The sequence below is a fragment of the Cervus canadensis genome, chromosome 15 (assembly GCF_019320065.1).
Source record: "Cervus canadensis isolate Bull #8, Minnesota chromosome 15, ASM1932006v1, whole genome shotgun sequence".
Taxonomy (NCBI): domain Eukaryota; kingdom Metazoa; phylum Chordata; class Mammalia; order Artiodactyla; family Cervidae; genus Cervus; species Cervus canadensis.
This window is the reverse complement of record NC_057400.1, coordinates 52,517,749-52,536,257: the sequence shown is the minus strand read 5'-3', so window position 1 is coordinate 52,536,257 and position 18,509 is coordinate 52,517,749. Positions and strand designations below refer to the sequence as shown.

Sequence of the window (18,509 nt, the reverse complement as noted above, 5' to 3'; positions counted from 1 at the left end):
GGCCAAAGTATTGGAGTTTCAGCTTCAGTATCAGTCCTTCCAATGAATATTCAGGACTGATTTCCTTTAGGATAGACTGGTTAATTTTAAAAAATTAAATCTACTTATAAAAGGCTTAACTTTATTAGAAAATAGACTCTTTTTCTGGATTTTTTTATCTTTTAGGTTTATACAGGCCTATTATTTCTCAATTCAGATCCTTTCTCTATCCTTTACTTATACTACTCTATTTCCTCTCTTCACAAAAGTAAAGTTAAAAGTTTTCTGATACAATATAGAAAAAAATTCATTTGTTTTGTCATGATCTGAATATGAACAAAAAAATCAAACCCCAACCCTCAACAAATTCCTTTGCCAAGCTTGCTGCCCTAGTATTTATTTATGCTAGCATTATTTCAGCCTCCTTAATGAAGATTAGTGAATAAACTAATAAATATGTGCTTTATCATATCATGTGTATAAAAACAATACCACTTGGATTACAGTTCTGTAATTCCTTTTTTTTTTTCTGCAAGTCCTTTTCAAAAAGGAGGAAAACTCTGGGTTTGATATATTTGTTTATAACATCAAGATCAAAGATACAGAGATTCTGTTCCTGAACAGGACTGCTATTCTGCTATGATAGATAAGTTATGTAAGACTAGCTAGAGACGAGGTATGAATAGAACTAACCGTACTGTGTCTACCCGAGCTGTTGCCTTCCTTCCTCCAAGGCTGCCACTAGAAAGCAGACTGTCTTGTCTAGAATAGGCTGTACAGCACCATGAAGAGGATCTGGGTATCTAAGAGAAGCCAACTTTAAAAGTCTAAAACCTAGAACAGCTATTGTTCCACTTCTTTTCCCCTCTCTCCTTTATCACATAAATAACATAAATCTCATAAATAACATAAACATAATATAAACATAAATAAAAGATCATGGCATCCGGTCCCATCACTTCATGGCAAATAGATGGAGAAACAGTGGAAATGGTGGCAGACTTTATTTTTGGGGGCTCCAAAATCACTGCAGATGGTGACTGCAGTCATGAAAGATGTTTGCTCCTTGGAAGGAAAGTTAAGACCAACCTAGACAGCATATTAAAAAGCAGACACATTACTTTGCCAACAAAGGTCCATCTAGTCAAGGCTATGGTTTTTCCAGTAGTCATGTATGGATATGAGAGTTGGACTATAAAGAAAGCTGAGCACCAAAGAATTGATGCTTTTGAACTGTGGTGTTGGAGAAGATTCTTGACAGTCCCTTGAACTGCAAGGAGATCCAACCAGTCCATCCTAAAGGAGATCAGTCCTGGGTGTTCATTGGAAGGACTGATGTTGAAGCTGAAACTCCAATACTTTGGCCACCTGATGCAAAGAGCTGACTCATTTGAAAAGGCCGTGATGCTGGCAAAGATTGAAGGCAGGAGGAGAAGGGGACGAGAGAGGATGAGATGGTTGGATGGCATCACTGATTCAACGGACATGAGTTTGAATAAACTCTGGGAGTTGGTGATGGACAGGGAGGCCTGGCGTGCTGCGATTCATGGGGTTGCAAAGAGTCAGACACGACTGAGCAACTGAATTGAACTGAAATGAACATAAATCTCTACTTGAGCCACAGGGTAAATACTTCAGTTAACAAAGAGACTTCTATGACATATTTTCTTGCCAGAAATGTTGTTACTAGAAGCAAAATACATGAGGAACAGAAATGTAGGGAGAAGGGGTACTGATGCCCAAAAATGCCCTGTGGATGTGTCCCTGCTCAAACAGAAGCCTAGCTAGGAGACTCCCGGTAGGTACAACCCAGGACATGGATCAGTGCAGGTGTTTCTCGTGTCAAACAATTACAAGTTTTGAGCATTGAGTGATTGGAGGCCTGAGGAAGAGAACGAGGTCAGAGTCTGACTACAGCAAAAAAGCATGGAGTGGGCATATTTCTATGGGTTGGCTAGAAGAGGAATTCACAGGTGTTGGGGGTGCGGGTTGGGGTGGAGGAGAAAGCAGTTGCTAATAAGTAAGAAAGATTTACTCGGTAAATAAGCCCACCCACTCAAGATTCTGCTTCTGCTCAGCTCTTGTTTCTATTCTTATTTCTACTTTTGTCAAATAGAAAGTATCTCACCTTCCTAAGTGTAAATAAGTGCAGTCGCTCAGTTGTGTCCGACTCTTTGCGACCCTGTGGACTATAGTCCACCAGGCTCCTCTATCCATGGGATTCTCCAGGCAAGAACACTGGAGTGGGTTGCCATTAATTTTGGACAAACCTAGAATAAAGGTTCCCGAAGAAGGGGAAATATGAGAGTTAAAACTTGGTAACCTTGAAGTAACAAGAAAACAAACAAAACCCGGGGCATTAGCATTAGATAAGACCAAAGGAAGACTCTACAGTATGTATCACAGAGCCAGAGGCCGGGCTATCTGTAGACAAGTTACAGATGGAATTCAGGGTTATCAGAGCTGCCTAACAAGAAAATATGCCACCCTGTTAGGTAGTGAGTTCCTTATCACTGAGCGTGTTCAAGGGGAGTGGGGGAGGAGACCAGGAGAGGAATGAAGAGTTTCGTAAAGATTCACTCCAACCCTGTGAGGACGCCATGACTAACCAACCTCTCCCTTCCCTTCTGAGGGATACAGTCATGAACCTGACACACACAGAGCCCTCCCTTGTGGAGGAGCCCGGTGTCAATGTCAATGGCGGGAATAATGGAGATGACTGGGCTGTCCTCCTAAATTTCCCCTCCTCAACTGGCTGAGAAGGTGAAACTATACTTCACATTCCTATCCCACAACTATCTCCCCCTCTTCTTGACTTCCAAAGCAAAGAGCTTTTCTGACCTTGAAAGCCCCAGTGTGACCACAGAAAATAAAAACTCTTTGGATGACAATCTACACTATTCTTTTCTCAGCATAATGGAACTGCATTACCCCATGCATCAGGCTGGGCTGTGAAGCTCAATGGTGCAGTACCATTTACCAGAAACAGGTCCAAGCTCCTCAAACATGGGTGCTCCCTCAGGGGGAGTACCCAGCTCTGTGAAGAAGGTATATGAACAACACACATCTTACAGCATTGATTTTCCTTTAAGATTTGGGGGAAGAAAGATGCTTGGCATTTGTTTGTAGCGGTTTGTTCAACAAGTCAAACAGTACAGAAAAGAATGCCAAGGTCACCTGAATTTTTAAGATTAAATGCAGGATCTGAGAGAAAGTGCTTGCTTACACCGGAAATATTTATGGTTATACCTACAGATCCCTGAAGGAATGCATTCTTCCCCTAAATAGGACATTTTGGTAGAAAAGTTCAATCAGCAAAGATTTACTCCATGATCTTCAGGCAGCAACTCTTGCCTTCTCTTTTTTATTTTCTTCTTTGGAGGTCCAGAGATGAGTCCATAAAGAACGTTGGTCCCTGAAGGTAATCTGTGCTCAAAATTAGCTGTAAGAATGGTTTCAATATTGGTCTTCTAGGTCATAATCAACCACTATTCCTATAGCTCTGAAATTCTTCAAATTCAAATGTACTAATTTTCAGATTCTCCTCCCCCTCCCCAAGAATATTACAAAGCTGTGTATAAATCGTGCATAAACCCAGAGGTATGCACAAAGTTGCTTTAGAAATCCTTATATGCAAAGCAGGAAAATAGCTATGAAAATCTGCTAGCCCTCCATGTACACATAAGTATAATCTGGAAACAGGGCAGGCTACCAAGGGCAAGCCTTAGCTGGGAACAGGTGAGACAGGCAGCTTTCTCTCAGTAACTCGGGAATGTGGAAAACCCCTTCTCCACCACTCAGTGATGGTGGCTGAAGTTTCATGTGCTGGCTGAAGCATTTCCATGGGCTGTCTCATATCCTTCTGCTTAGGAAGCAGGGATTACTGTCCCCAATTTGCATGTGAGGAAATTGAGGATCAAGCATGTAAAAGTTGCCTAACTTAAAAGTGACACAACTGAGATTCATATTCAGGTCTGACTTCAAAGTCACAACATTTTTTCCACCATATTTTCCCCATGCTATCATTCTGCCTTCTCTTTCTAACTTGTCTTTTTTTCCCCTCCCTTTAAACAAACCCTTTTCTTATTCTAGTAATTATTAGATTGCTTACCATTTACCTAAAGTTCAACATGAGGCTTTAATTTCCCAGAAGCCATTGTGACGCTGGGATTAGGATGTCAAATGCCTGGCTTCTTTGTTCTCACAGCATCTTCTACTGTGTTGGGATTATTTAACTGCTATTAGAGCATAATCGATGGTTCAGCTGTCCAGAGGAGGGTCTGACACAAAAGCACCCACATATCAGTCAGACCAATCTAAGCTCGAGCATTTATAGCTCTCTTTCCTTCCCAGGTACAGTTTCCTGGTCACAGCTGGAACTCTGCTTATTTGTGTGTAGTGGGACAAGGTTAATAGCCACACAAGAAGGAGCCTAAATGATCCCTGCAGTACACCAAAAGGTGCCTGAGCTGTTTCTATTGCATTCAGAGAGACAGGACATCCGCTCCCTGTCATTCTGTCCTGGGTCAAATAAAATGGAAAGCAAATGATGCAAATTAATTTTGACTTCCAACATCTCTGGATACAGATATAAGGCTATCTTATTCCAAGAAGGATTATATCACCACAAACACTCTTCTCTGTTTTTTTTTTTTTAATCACTGATTCTCTTTCTTTCCTCTGAATCTAACAATTTCTAAAATCAACTATCCACTTTTCTCTTTCACCCCACACTAATAGTTTCACTCCATGTCTGACTCCTTTTCATGAAACATCACTGTAATTTCTCCAGTGTTTTCTCTGATGACTAGATTATTCACTCCATGCCCCTCTTAACTCCTGTTTATAATTTTGAAGCCCTATCAAAGTCAGTTTCACTGCTCTTTCCAGATAGGCATTCAGCCAATATATTGCCAATAACACTCACTCTTGTGCTAACTTAAAATACACAGTGTAGCCTGCCAAGTATCCTTATTTGGCAAGAAGGTCCCTTAGTTCCCAAGATCTTTGACCATCCATTTTTAGATCCAAATCCTCAGTGCTTAATATTTGGATATTTCTCTCTCTCTTTTTAATTTGTCCTTATGTGTTCCCTGAAAGAATAAGGAAAAGAGATCAATCATCTGTTTGCTTTCCTAGACAAGAAAAAAATGTCCTTGCCATTATGGTCATTTACTCTGGAATTATTACCACTAAAACTTTTGATATAAACAAAAATATTTTCCAGTTTAAAAAAACTCCCAAAATAATCCCCAGAAAGTTATAATAAAAATTAAATTGTGAAAGATTAAACAGTACACACTGCTCTAAAAGACCATGTTTCTTTATCTTAATTCCCTCTTTCCAAACAAACTAAATTCGCATTCATTTACAATCTCCCAAATCTCTCACTATTGTAGAGGAACAGAAAACAAAGGCTCCACAAATGACTAAAACTATAATTAAAATGAAGCCATTCTATATTTTTTGAAAGTCAAAAAACGACATGATATTTCATTGTGGAGATGGGCCTACTACAAAGAAGACATTAACTGTCTTGGATCACTTGTTTACATTTTGTCTAAATGTGTCTGTCGGTTTGATTCCACGGAATCCTAGCTGTTCATTTCAACGGAGGTCAAGAGAGCAACGTTTCTCATGAAACAGCTTTAAGGTTAAAATATGAATATACTTGAACAACCACCTTAGCTCAAAAATCATCGAATTAATTCTGTAAGTCGATTCTAATTCACTATCATTCATGAGAAGCTGCTTATTGTAATATCACTGGAATAGGACACTAAATGGTGTTGCTTTCATTATTAAAGAAAGTAACAAAAATAGTAATTAAGTTTCCCCATAAACAGTGCTTGTGCAAGACCCAGAGGCACATCAGAAACGAACATTTTCAGCACTCTAACAACGACTGCCCATTCAGTAAGCAACTCGATGTCCTCTGGTCAGTTTTCTATTAAAGTTTGTCTGCAAGCTGTCAGGAGCCAAGGCGGCTTGGCGGCCGCCTCAGCCTTTACCTCCAGGCCTGGTGCACTTCCCCGAGCCCAGGAATCCGGGACGCCAGCGGGTCGGCAAAGGGGCCACCCTGGCGCCCGCGGAAGGCCCGGGGGCCCCTCGAGGTGCGGGAGGGCGCGGGCTCCCCTTTCACGGCGCAGGGCTGGCGCGGTCGCCCTTGGCGGGAGGCGAGCTCCTGGGCCGGCCGGCAGGAAAGCAAAAGTTAGTGGGCTCTCCTCGCCCGCAAGCACCTCTGCCGGGAAGCGGCCTGCACCCTGCGCTGATTTGGGAGACTCGCGCCTCGCCTCGCGAGAGACGCCCGGGTAATCCCCGGCGAGGCCGGCGCTCCGGCGTCCGGAGAAGGAAAGCGGCGACCCGGAGGCGCCGCACGCCTGGCCGAGACGGCCGGAGACGCCCCCGCTGCGCCCCACTCTTCCGGGCGCCAACTTCTGCATCGGATCCGCGCGAACTTCCCGAGCCGCTCCCGGCCGCGCAAGGCCGCGGGAGCCCGGGACGCCGGCTCCGCATCGGGCGGGGGTGCCTGCCGTGGGGGCCCGGACCGCGGCAGGGCCTGGGCCCGCGACGCCGGGACGAGTCGCGATCGCGATGGGCCTGCCCCCCACCCTCTTCCCCGCGGCCTCCGGCCTGGCCCCTTACCTGGCTCCCAGGCCGGGCGCGAGCAAGAGCCGGGGGCGCCGAGGCCCCGCGCGCGGCGAGGGCAGGGACGGCTACTGGAGTTCGAGGGGACGGCTGCCGGCGGCGCGGCTCCCACGCTTCCGCCCGACTCAGGAGTTGAACATTCCGCCTCTCCGCCCCGCGCCAATGAGGAAGACAGTCACGGCAACAGCACCACCTACCTCCGAGCGCGGAACCGCGGGGCCTCCCTGCAGGCGTCCCGCACGGCCGCCCGGCTGGTCGCAGCGCAGACGCGCCAGCCAGCCAGGCGGGGGAGGGCGCTCCGGCTCCCCGGCTGCACCCCTAGGGCACCTTGCGCCCCGCGCCCCGGAACCCTGCCAGGCCGCCGCAGGCTTCACACGGCACCCCATACTGGGGGGCGCGGGGAGAGGGGGTATGTCTCTGCGCCTTTTTGTGCCTTCACATCTTTGCACTCAACTCATCCTTATCCATAAACGTTTACTAGGAAAAAAGCGCTGGGATACAAAGACAAGGGAGGTTGCTTCGTGCCGGACAGGAGTTAATTATCTACTTGGGAAGAGGACCGACGTGTCCAGATATTTCTAGGGAGATAGGGCTGAAAGCTGCTTCAGAGGAATGATCAGTAGATACCTGCGTAATTTTGAGGAGGGGTCCTGGTCTGTTTCCCTGGTTGCTGACGTAAGCGAAGCCGATTTCAGATGAAACTAGAAGGCATTCCAGGGGTGAGCAAAGGGTGGAAACCAGTACCGGGGAAACAAATTACGATCAGTGAGGAGGACGGTTCCATGAAGCAAACAAACAGGAGATGAGGTTCCAAAGATGTGGGCAGCACGATCCAGGGCTCACTGAGTTTGAATCTTATCTTCTATGGACACAGGGGGACTGTGGAAAGTTAGACTCAAAGGAATGAAATAGCTTTTGTGGGTTTTTTTTTGTTGTTGTTTGTTTGTTTTGTTTTTTTAATGGTGATTTCGAGAGAGCAGTCCACAGTGGATGCAGGATGGGTTGCTAGGGCAAAACCGGGAAGCAGCATATGGTGACCACATGGTTATGCGCTTATCAGGACTTGGTGAATACAAAGTAGAATTAGGAAACAAGAAATGGACTTGAGAGACATGTTTCAGGAAGAAGCCACAGGAACTGGTGATCCACTAGAAGTGAAAAGGAAGACGAAAAAGTCTGAGATGATGCCAAGATTTCAGACCTGTGTGACTGGAAGCATGATGGTGTCATTGACAAAAATAGAGATAAGCAGACTAGGAGCTGGCTTTCTGTTGAGTTTGAGGTCAAGGGAGGGAAAACCGGTAGAGATGCCACAGTTGAGACGTGAAACCGATTCAGAGAAGTGGTCGGGAGGGAAATATAAAATTTTGAAACCATTCATATAGTTAAAAATATCAAAGTGGAGAAATGAGTGGGAAAAAACCCACTTTCTAGTCTGTGATTCAGATTAATTATTTGAATTTTCCCTCTGATTAAAAACTGGAAATTTTAGCATTGATAGATTCTATTTGGAGAACTGAAAATTTGGATTAGTGAAAACTGTCATGCTAAAAATGAAAAATAAAACTCTGGTATAGGTAATCAAAGAATTACATAAACCATCTAACCATTCAAGGGAAAACTAAGGCTCTTTAGCACAAACCTAGGTATAGAGTGACTCCAGTTATTTACCCCACCTTCAAAGGCACTAGATTGTAATGGAAAGGACACTAGGATGGGAACAGAGAACGTGAGTTCTGGTTTTAGGCCTGCCAATTATCAGCTGGGGTATTTTGCTAGACAGGCCTCAGTTTTCTTCCCTGCAAAACAATATCACCCATCAAATGTTAGCTGAAGTTTCCGGCTTTAAATTTCTTAATAATACTGCTTTAAATTTAGAGCATATGTCATAATATTTTTAGCCACAATCCCCTTCCTTTCCACCTATTCTTTTCTTCATTTTATTTTTCCTCAGATAATTAGGCTAAGATAATAACCAGCAGGAATGGTGAATACTAAAAGGGAGTCTCATAGATATGCCGAAAGGATAACCCTGTAGGCATTCTCTTGTCTTCCCAACTAGGTTGCAAGGTCCTTGAAGTCATAGATTCTATTGTATCTGTTTATAGCTGAAAGAAATATATAATTGTGTAATAAACTGATTTCTTCAAGTCTGATTTTTCTGGGTCAACTTGCCTGTTTCCTTATGGCTATACTGAGCTCTTGAGGTCCCAAACTTAATCAGTATACTCTAGTGTTTATTCCTATGGTCAATTTTTATTCTCAGGGTCAACTCTGCTTTTTCAGACTTGCAAATCTTTTTGAAAGCATATTGGTTAATTCTCACCAGACAGAGTATAAGTTTACAAATGTAAATAGCAATAACAAAAGAGAGCTAGTTAAACCTCTCTTATCAAGCTTTCCTATTCCTTTATTTCACATGTCTCTGTACTAAAAATAGATGTACTTTCAGCAGTGGGGTGAGTTAGAAGTCCTTAGCACCCTCTTATATCCAAGAATACCCTCCAAAATAAATATGCAATGTCAGTAAAAAAAATCAGTATTTGCTATGCAAATATAGCTTAAAAGTCTCCTAGCCCCTTATTCAATCAGATTGTCACTAAGTTCCTCTAAAATAGAAATTCTGGAGCTGCTATCAATGGATCAGAGAAGTGCAGGCAGACCTTTCATTAAGAATGGAAGGAAAGGCAACTTGAAAGGAAGAAAGCATTCTGAGTATTCTTCACTCTTCTTGTAGTGATAAGAGCTGTCATGCTTGTACATTGGAACATTTTTTTCTAGCCATCTCAGGTCTCCATCTTAGATTGTGACTGATTTGTGTTTGAATCATAACTAAGAATTGACCAACTTTTACACAAAAGTTGATGTTTTACCTCCTGCGCAATTTTGGATCCCTAGGGAAAAAGGCATACAATCAAACATCTTTTAAGATAAGTAGCCTTTACCTTAAACTCACAGATGAACCCCAGGTCATTTTTTGAGCTTAGATTTCACATCAAATTTGAGGACTAAAGGACTCACAAGAGTATTTCGGGTACCAAATTTGCTTAGGTTTTCCAGGACATCAAAGGAGCGGTAGGTCAAGAATAGAAATTGGAGACTTTTACAAAATTAATTCAACAAGCATTTACTGAAAGGCAGGCACTGTGCTGAGCTTTTTGATTGTAGCAGTGACCGAAATAATGTCCCTACTTTCACAGTTTTCAGAGTGCCATGTAAAAGCCAGTAAAGATACAAGCAGTGTGCTAAGTGGGCAAATATGCGGACCTACAGCACGGCACCTGACGCAGTTTCAGGAAGTCAATAAAGGCGTCCAAGAAAAAGAAGCCCTGAGTCCATATGAGAATGATGTTGAGAATTTGCTGGACAGAAAGGTAGGAAAGCTATTCTAGGTGAAGGAAACGACAAGTACAAAAGCCCGAGAACATTTAACAAGTTCAAAGACTAAATCCCCTAGTAGCTGAGTAAAAGACATTGCCAAGAGGGAATAATAATCCTCATAGTGGTTGCAATAGTAGTAGCCATAGCAATAATAATAACAGTGATGGCTAATATTTTCTGAGACCTCATGTGCCCTGCACCAAACTAAGAGTTGTACACAAGCTCATTCCACCTAATCTTCAAAATACCCCGACAAAGCAGTTGAAATCATCATCCTATGCTGTAGGGCAGGAAGAAGTCTTGGAAATCTTAGGCAACTTGTCTTCCCTCATGGAACAGGACATACACTTTAGAGCTTGTTCTTTTAGATTAAGGAGTTCTCCAACTTTTTGGTCTCGGGATTTCTTTACATCCTTAAAAATCCTTGAGATAAAATAAATAAGCCATGGGGTGTAATATATAGCATAAGGTATATGGTCAATAATAGTGTACGGGTAATACACTAGTAATAGTAATAGTGTATGGTCAGTAATAGTGTAACTTTGTATGGGGACAGACTTATTGCAATGATCATTCCGTATTGTATGCACATGTCAAATCACTTTATTACATGAAAATAACATAACATTGCACATCAACTGTATTTCAAAATAAATTTTAAAACACATTTATATAAGTAAATAAGTCCTTGAGGATGTCAAATAACTTTTGTTCATGTGAGTTATACCTGTCAATATTTATCATATAAGAAATTAAAACTGAAATCTTTTAATTCACTTAAAAACATAAAGCCATAGATTACTGTGAATAACATATTTTAGTGAAAAATAGCTATTATCCAAAATAAAAAAGCTAGTGAGAGAAGTGTCATTGTTTCAGATTTTTGCAAATCTCTTTACTATCTGGCCTAATAGAACAGCTGGATGCTCATATCTGCTTCTGCATTAAATCTATTCCAGGATCACATTACATTTACCCTATGGAAGATTCTGCTGTACACTCGGAAGGAGGACAGTGAAAATAACGTCTTAGTATTTTTAGGAGAAGAGCTTCGACCTTACAGACACCCTGAAAGGGTCTGGGCTGCATTTTGAGAATTTTTATCTTGGAGTTTAAAGATACTCTTTGGGAGAGTTCATTGCTCTGTGCTTTGCCTTAAGATGCAGCATCATGGGACGGCTGCATCGAGCAGGATGCTAGACATTAGAAATTCTGGAATGTGGTGCCAATCCTGTCCCTAAGCAGCTGTGACTTAGCTGGGACAATGCTGCTTGAAGGTTATGTAGGATGATAAAGGCCTACGTACTGAATCTTGGGTCCTATTCACTGTTCACTCTTGCTATTGTTTGCTGTGCTCATCTTTAAAAATCCTAGATCTAAGGCATTGAGCCTGCCATTTTTCTTGTTTGCCCTTAGCCCTACTTTATTGCAAGAAACTCATGTGCTCCTTCCCCAAAGAAATGACAGTTGGTTTTATTTTCTGGCAAGATTCTAGAGTTATTATTAAATGGTACTATTAAATGAAAGGCTGGTAGTCACTTTGAAAGTGAACATTAGGAACCAGCATGGACTCATTGAAGTTAAGATATATATGAGACAAACCTAGTTTCCTCTATTAGTATCATCGAGGACTGTGAGGACTTCTGCCAGTGAAACATGTCAAAATGACGTCAAAATAAAGTCAAAATGACGTCAAAATAAAGTCAAAATGATGACTTTATAAGTCAGAAGAGGATTTTAGCTGATGACAGTATAATATAATAAATTGCTGTTAGCAACTATACCCCAAAAGTGCTGATGTCACTGAGGCTGCAGCGTTCTCTTAAGAAGGATTGTTAAGACTTCCCTGGTGGTACGGTGGATAAGAATTCGCCAGTGCAGGGGACACGGGTTTGATCCCTGGTCTGGAAAGATTCCAGACCAGGAGCAACTGGTCATGCCATGGAGCAACTAAGCCCATGTGCCTCAACTACTGAGCCCACGTGCTGCACCTGCTGAAGCCTGTGTGCCGAGAATCTGCGCTCTGCAGTAAGAGAAGCCACTGTGATGAGAAGCCCGTGCACCGCGGCGAAGAGTAGCACCTGTTCACCGCAACTATAGAAAGCCTGATCACAGCAACAAAGGCCCAGAGTAATCAAAAATTAATTAACTAATTTAAAAAAAGAAGAAGAGATGTTGCTACGTTCTCTCTAGCCTGCCCAGAAATCTACAACTTGGGTGAAGATGTAGGTGGCATGCCTATCTAGTTAGAGAATAACATGCATTTTGAAGGAATAATTAGCATGTTATGTAAAAGAATCATATCAAAACTCAAAAAACTTTACTCACAAATCTTTATTGACACCTCACTGCCTACTAAATAAAGTCCAAGATCCTTAAGGCGAATTCAAAACCGTCTATTAGCTCACCCAAGTTTTCCTCCCCAGCATTATCTCCTATCTCCATGGGCTTCATGTTGCTCCTCTCCCACCAGCACCTTCCCTTCCTCCTTGAAACTTTTCTCCATCAGCTCTCACTCTCATCATCACATCTGTCCACGAAGAATACTCTGTTCTTCCTCCATCACAGATGCGGCACTGGCAGGTTCTATTCAAAGATTATGTTACTGAAATCTGAAGGAAACATAAAATGTTACAATAGTCTGTTTTCTGAAACTGAGATTTCTGTCTTAACAGATCCAATAGAGATAGGTTTTCATCCCCAGATAACTGTATCTTAGAGCCAGATGAGTTGGTAAAACATTATACATTATTTGGTTTCTTAGTCCCCAGAGCTTCCAGGAGACATGTGGTGCTATTTTTCTGGATAAACCAAATTCTCAGACCAAAGCATCCAGACCTTCTAGGAAGACCAATAGTATCCCATGTGATATTCAAAATATCACCAGTTTCTTGGATTTAGGCACATGTGATTAGGAAGGAGGACTCTTCTATTTTTGCTATCTGGAAAAGCTAGAATTGTATTCCATAAGGTAATTATTAGTTGCAGTTAATAATGGCTCAAACCATCAAGTGACAGCAACCATTTTTTAGATAAAATTTTCAGTTATCTATAGATTTTAAACTTTTTATTTATTTATTTATGACTGTGGCGGGTCTTTGTTGCTGTGTGAGGGCTTTCTCTAGTTGTGCCAATCAAGGCCTACTCTCTAGTTGTGGTGCACGGGCTGCTCACTGCAGTGGCTTCTGCGGAGAAGAGTCTAGAGTGCAGGCTTCAGTAGTTGTGGCGCTCCAGCTTAGCTTCCCTGCAGCATATGGACTCTTCCCAAAGCAGGAGTAGAACCCATGCACCCTGCATTGGCAGACAGATTCTCAACCACTGGACCACCAGGCAAGTCCAGATATCTGTTTATAGATTTTTCATGGCCCCTCTTAATTGTAAATAGCGTTAGATGATGCCAATAATCTAGTGTTTTCACTTGCCATTTTTTCTCTTCAATATGCAATTTTTAAATAACTGATATGTCTGGTCTCTATTTTCTTCATTTTGCTTGCCTACGAAATGTCTACAACCAGGCGATATAGTTTTTCTGGTCTACCTAGAAAGAGGCTAGAGGAAGGAATAAGGGAATGACTACTTTCCAGTAGCTGGCCCAGGACCTCTCAAGAGTGGATTAGTTAGTTTATCATAATCAGAAAATCCTGATCAAATGTCAAAGTCACATTTTTTATATTATTATTTTGAAGTTAAAATTCTAGCAAATATTTTTATAAGTTCTACTTGTTTTTTTGGTCACCATTTTCTCTAACTTTTCAATGTCCACTTGTATTAAGTCCCTGTCCTCGTTGTTTGTAACACCTTCCAATTTAGTATTATCTGCAAATTTCATTAACATGCTATTTACTCCCTCTTCCAGATCATTAATACATGCTATTTTCTTATGTATTAAATTTTGCGGTCGAATAGATTTAATTTGCTGTTGTAATTTCAGTGCATGTTTTCTAAAGATACAATGCAGTTAAGAATGGTCTTAACATAGGCTTAAATCCATACCTAGTTTATAGTTATTTTACTATTATGAAATTCATTTGTGTTCTCTAATCAGCACTGTTGTGAGCTCCATTGAAGCAATAATCTATTGATTTTCTCTTCCTTCTTTTTCAGTACAGTCATCATCTTGGCTTTAGATACGCAGCAATAGCAGAGTTATCACTATTGTGTAGTTGTAATCCACCACTATTTATAAAAGGAAATTAAGTCTTTTATTCTCAGTGGATATTTTTCCACTGTTGAAGAAATATTCTAACATTAAAAATTATTTTATAACCATAATATTTTATTTTCTTAAGCATAGTATCAATTTTCTACAAAGAAATAGGTTCTAGAATTTTAAAGCAAGTAAATGTAATGTATATTACATTTATATATATACAACAGATATTTTATATAAATAATATATTCTATATAGAGAGATACATTAGAAGTGTGTGCTATACGTTTTCTTTTATAATAAATCAGTTCACTGACTCCCTGACTCCTATGGCTCTGGGGTGACTTTGTTCTTTATAATGGACTCAGACATGCCACCTTCAAATCAGAGAATGAGATTCATTAAGTCTTTTTTTCACTTTGTGTCACACATCATCCTCCTTATTAGAGCCAGTTTTCATTTTCAATGAGATGAGGCTTCTCACATGCCACTTATTTCTACTTAATGTTCACATATTGCAATTTTAATTCATTGTTTTCAGGAGCTTAGCCTTCATGTTTCTACATAATATTTCCAGGAAATATTTTCTCTTCCCTCACTGTCAGTCTCTCTCTCTCTATTCCCCCTTATAAAGTTAACTGAGTATAAACCCACAGTAATCTTTTCTTTTCCATGCTGAGAAATTTATTTAATCTCTACATCTCAGTTTCCCCATCTGTGAATTTGTAACGGAGCAGGATCCTACGCGACCTTCTTGGGACAGACCTCCCCCCCCCCCCAAATTCTGTGCTTTAACTCCTCTCTGAAGTACCTAGATAATCGTATCTGATGCACATTTCCTGAGAAGTTTTACAGATGCTAAAACCACCACCAAGTGGAAGAAATTAACTACTTGATGATCATGAGCATGTACCAGACCTGCTGGTATCTGAGGATGGATAATGGTAAAACCTGCGACACCGCCCTGTAACCTCACCATCAGCCAGTCAGAGAATCATGCACAAGCTGATCTCAAACCCTCAAGTCCCCTCCCTCACCTCGCCTTTAAAATGTGTTGACTGGAAAAAAAAAAAAAAGCACACCATGAGAGTTGTGAGTTAAGTTTTATTTGGGGTAGAATAAGGACTACAGCCCAGGAGACAGCATTTCAGAGAGCTCTGAGAGACTGTTTCAAAGAGGTGGGGAGAGGGTCAGTATGTATGTGATTTTGGTGAAAGCGGAGTATATTCAATCAAGCACATATCTTTTGCAGCTGGTTGCCGCTATTCTCTTGAAAGTTACTGCTAGGTCATGAGGAGCAGACCTCATCATGAAGGTTTTTTTTTTTTTTCTTCTTCTTTTGGTTGCACCAGGCTGCATGTGGGATCTTAGTTCCCCGATTAGGGATTGAACCCATGCCCGTTGCACTGGAAACACAGTTTTTAATCACTGGACTGCCAGGGAAGTCCCACCATGAAGGATTTTTATGATCTTCTAGATATGAGGAGATGCAGGAATTGGGCTCGTAAATTCTTCTGAAAATATCCGTCTGAAGGCCTATTCCGCTAGTTTTTCCCAGAGCACAGTGCCCTGATCTCCACCCCGAATTTCTTTCAGGGGACATTGAAGGTTGGCTTCCCTGGTGGCTCAGTGGTAAAGAATCCACCTGTCAATACAGGAGACACGGGTTCAATTTTTGGATCAGGAAGATCTCCTGGAGGAGGAAATGGCAACCATTCTAGTATTCTTGCCTGGGAAACCCCATGGACTGTAACCCCATGGACAGAGGAGCCTGGCAGGCTACAGTCCATGGGGTCTCATAAGAGTAGGACACAACTTACTGACTAAACAACCACAACTGAAGGTCATCAGCTGCAGCAGTTCATGATTTAGTTCTGCAGAGATAGATGGCAAGTATCGATTTGTAGTTGTCAAATGCTTTCCTGAAATCCATAGGGAGTTTTGGCCTTTTTGAACTCTAGCTGTCCCGAACTCCTTGTTTGGCACCCTGCAATAAATGCTGCACTTTTCTTCCCCACAACCCGATGTCAGTAGACCGGCTTTACTGTGTGAGGGCGAGGGACCCATTTGGTTTGATAACAAGTTGTCCCCTCATGGGCTTCCCTGGTGCTCAAATGGTAAAGAATCCACCTGCAGTGCAGGAGACCTGGGTTCGATTCCTGGGTTGCGAAGATCCCCTGGAGAAGGGAACAGCTACCCACTCCAGTATTCTTGCCTGGAGAATTCCATGGACAGAGAAGCTTGGCAGGCTAGTCCATGGGGTCGCAAAGTGTCCGACAGGACTAAGTGACTTTCATTTTTACTTTCTGTCCCCTCATAACTGGCCTATTCATCTCAGAGTGTTGTTGTCAAGTTCAAATGAGATAATTCATGCAAACATGTTTTATAAGTGATATACAAGCAAATTAATGGTATTACGTTTTACTGAAATATAATAAAGGCAAATACAAGATATTATTTTCATTGATAAATTAAAGCTGTATTTCCACAGATTTTGTTGAACTTTCAGTAAATGTCTATTTTTATGGCAGAATACATGTTATCCTTTCATAATTGGCCCTAATCCTAATTTCAGTGCAATTGAGTACTAAGATTTGAAGAGAAAAATGTCTGCATTTTAGATAACTAAACAACATGCAATTTTACATTCCAGGTTCCTAAATAGTTTCACAGTAGGCCTGTAAGTTAGAAAAGACATAACAAAGTAAATTCTGTTTTCCCATGGGAAATTTTTTATTCTTTTTTCTTAATTTTGAAGCCTTAAAGAGTTGAATTTCAGCTGAAAACATTGAGCTAAAATTTAATTTTCTATCTAGAGCAATTATTCTTAGGTAATATTTGAGATTCTATGAAATTCTCTCTCTTTTTTTTTTTCCTTGCAAAAAACTTTATTTCCCTCTGCTCCAAGCCTTGGGAGAGGGCTCCAGGGTGGTTAAAAAGCTGAGTAGTGGCTACAGTGGTAAAGAATCCTCCTGCCAATTCAGAACATGCAAGAGACGCAGGTTTGATCCCTGGTCAGGAAGATCCTCTGGAGAAGGAAGTGGCACCCCAGGCCAGTATTCTTGCCTGGGAAATCCCAGGGACAGAAAAGCCTGGCAGCTGCAGTCCACAGGGGTTGCAAAAGAGTCAGAGATGACTTAGCAACTAAAAAACCAAAAAGTTGCAAAGAGACTTCATGCAGAAGTGCTGACATCTGAGAAGCTCCTCAAAGGCTACTAAGAGACAAGCTGGAACCTCGGGCCTTTACTGGAGTGCTTGCCCCGAACAAATGTCTCCTTCAGCAACAGAATGCAAAGTAACGATAAGGCATTAAAAATAACTGTACCCACGCACAGTTGGGGGCAAATTATGAACAAGAAGATACAAAAAGGCCAAAACCCACTGCCACTTCGGAGGTTCAGGGAGCAAAAGCAGAGTACCATGCATGGTCCCTGCAAACAGCACCGTCAAGGGGGTGGGCAGACCACCTGAGCCGGCCCTCCTGCCCCACCCTCCAATCTACCCCTATCCTCACGCCATTTGAGAGAGTAGCTCACCCTCCCTCCCGAGGAGTGAGCAAGGGCACATGTTACTTGTTTTCGTTCTCTCTTGCTATAGCAGGAATCCCAGCAAAGCCTTGCCCAAGTTTCCCGTCTGGCCTCTAATCAATTTCTGTTGATTAAAGAGTCCAAGGCCCCCGGGCTGGGCTCCAGAAGCCCCTAGTCCTGCTAGAGGGTGAGTGTTTGGAGGGGAACTCGCCCCGCCCGGCCTGGGGACCAGCCAGCCTGCTGAGGGGAGTCACATGCTCGCCATCTTCTTGGTGTGTTTCACCTGCTCCCGCAGGACGCAGCTCTCCCCCAGGGCAGAGCCCAGGGCATGCAGAGCCAACAAGGCCTGGTTCCGGTTCTTCTTCAAGAGAATGGCAACTCCCATAGCGTTCTGGATTTTACCCCACTCTTTTTGGGGCAGCTTCCACCCGTCCTGGAAGACAGCACGGCTGCTGCCTCGCTGGTTTTGTATTTTCAAGGGACCGCTGGGTGCCCTCACGCATCTCTTTGGCTGATTCGTGGGAAAAGTGGCCCCTGCCCTCCAGAGCTATATCATCTCAGTGGAAATAGAAGCCCAGAGAGAGGTAGGTGTTAGGGGACTGCGGAGGCAGGTTGACCGGGTGGTGGACTGCGGCCTCCACCTCTGTGGAATAGTTCTCAAGAATCTGGGAGCTCTTGGATAATTGGTTAATAAGGAGAAACTGAAAAAATGGTGTTGGCTGGTCCTGGTAGCTGAGGATAGTTGAGTGGTTGGTTCTGAAAGTTGTGACTGGGAAGAGGTTGGAGGGTGGTCGAGGTGTTGATGAAAGTAATAAACAATCCAT

At 42.3% G+C, this 18,509-nt stretch overlaps 2 protein-coding genes and 1 pseudogene across 3 annotated transcripts in view; all 3 read right to left on the bottom strand.

Moving 5' to 3' along the window:
* Window positions 1-6,784, bottom strand: part of MAP3K20 (mitogen-activated protein kinase kinase kinase 20) — a 163,073-nt gene extending 156,289 nt beyond the window's left edge. The window contains exon 1 of one of the 2 annotated variants that reach the window (XM_043488368.1): window positions 6,625-6,784. The gene's annotated coding sequence lies outside the window, so the exon portion shown is untranslated. The remainder of the gene's footprint in view (window positions 1-6,624) is intronic. The other variant, XM_043488370.1, reaches the window with a different exon arrangement.
* On the bottom strand, window positions 1,565-7,013 carry LOC122453669 (collagen alpha-1(III) chain-like). Its single transcript, XM_043487762.1, has 3 exons — window positions 6,825-7,013; window positions 5,991-6,593; window positions 1,565-5,072 (listed from the first exon to the last, which is right to left on the bottom strand). Exons 1-3 carry the CDS (start codon window positions 7,011-7,013, stop codon window positions 5,022-5,024), a joined length of 843 nt encoding a protein of 280 aa, XP_043343697.1. The 3' UTR covers window positions 1,565-5,021.
* Window positions 7,014-17,816: 10,803 nt separating this feature from the next.
* On the bottom strand, window positions 17,817-18,509 carry LOC122453668 (annotated as a pseudogene).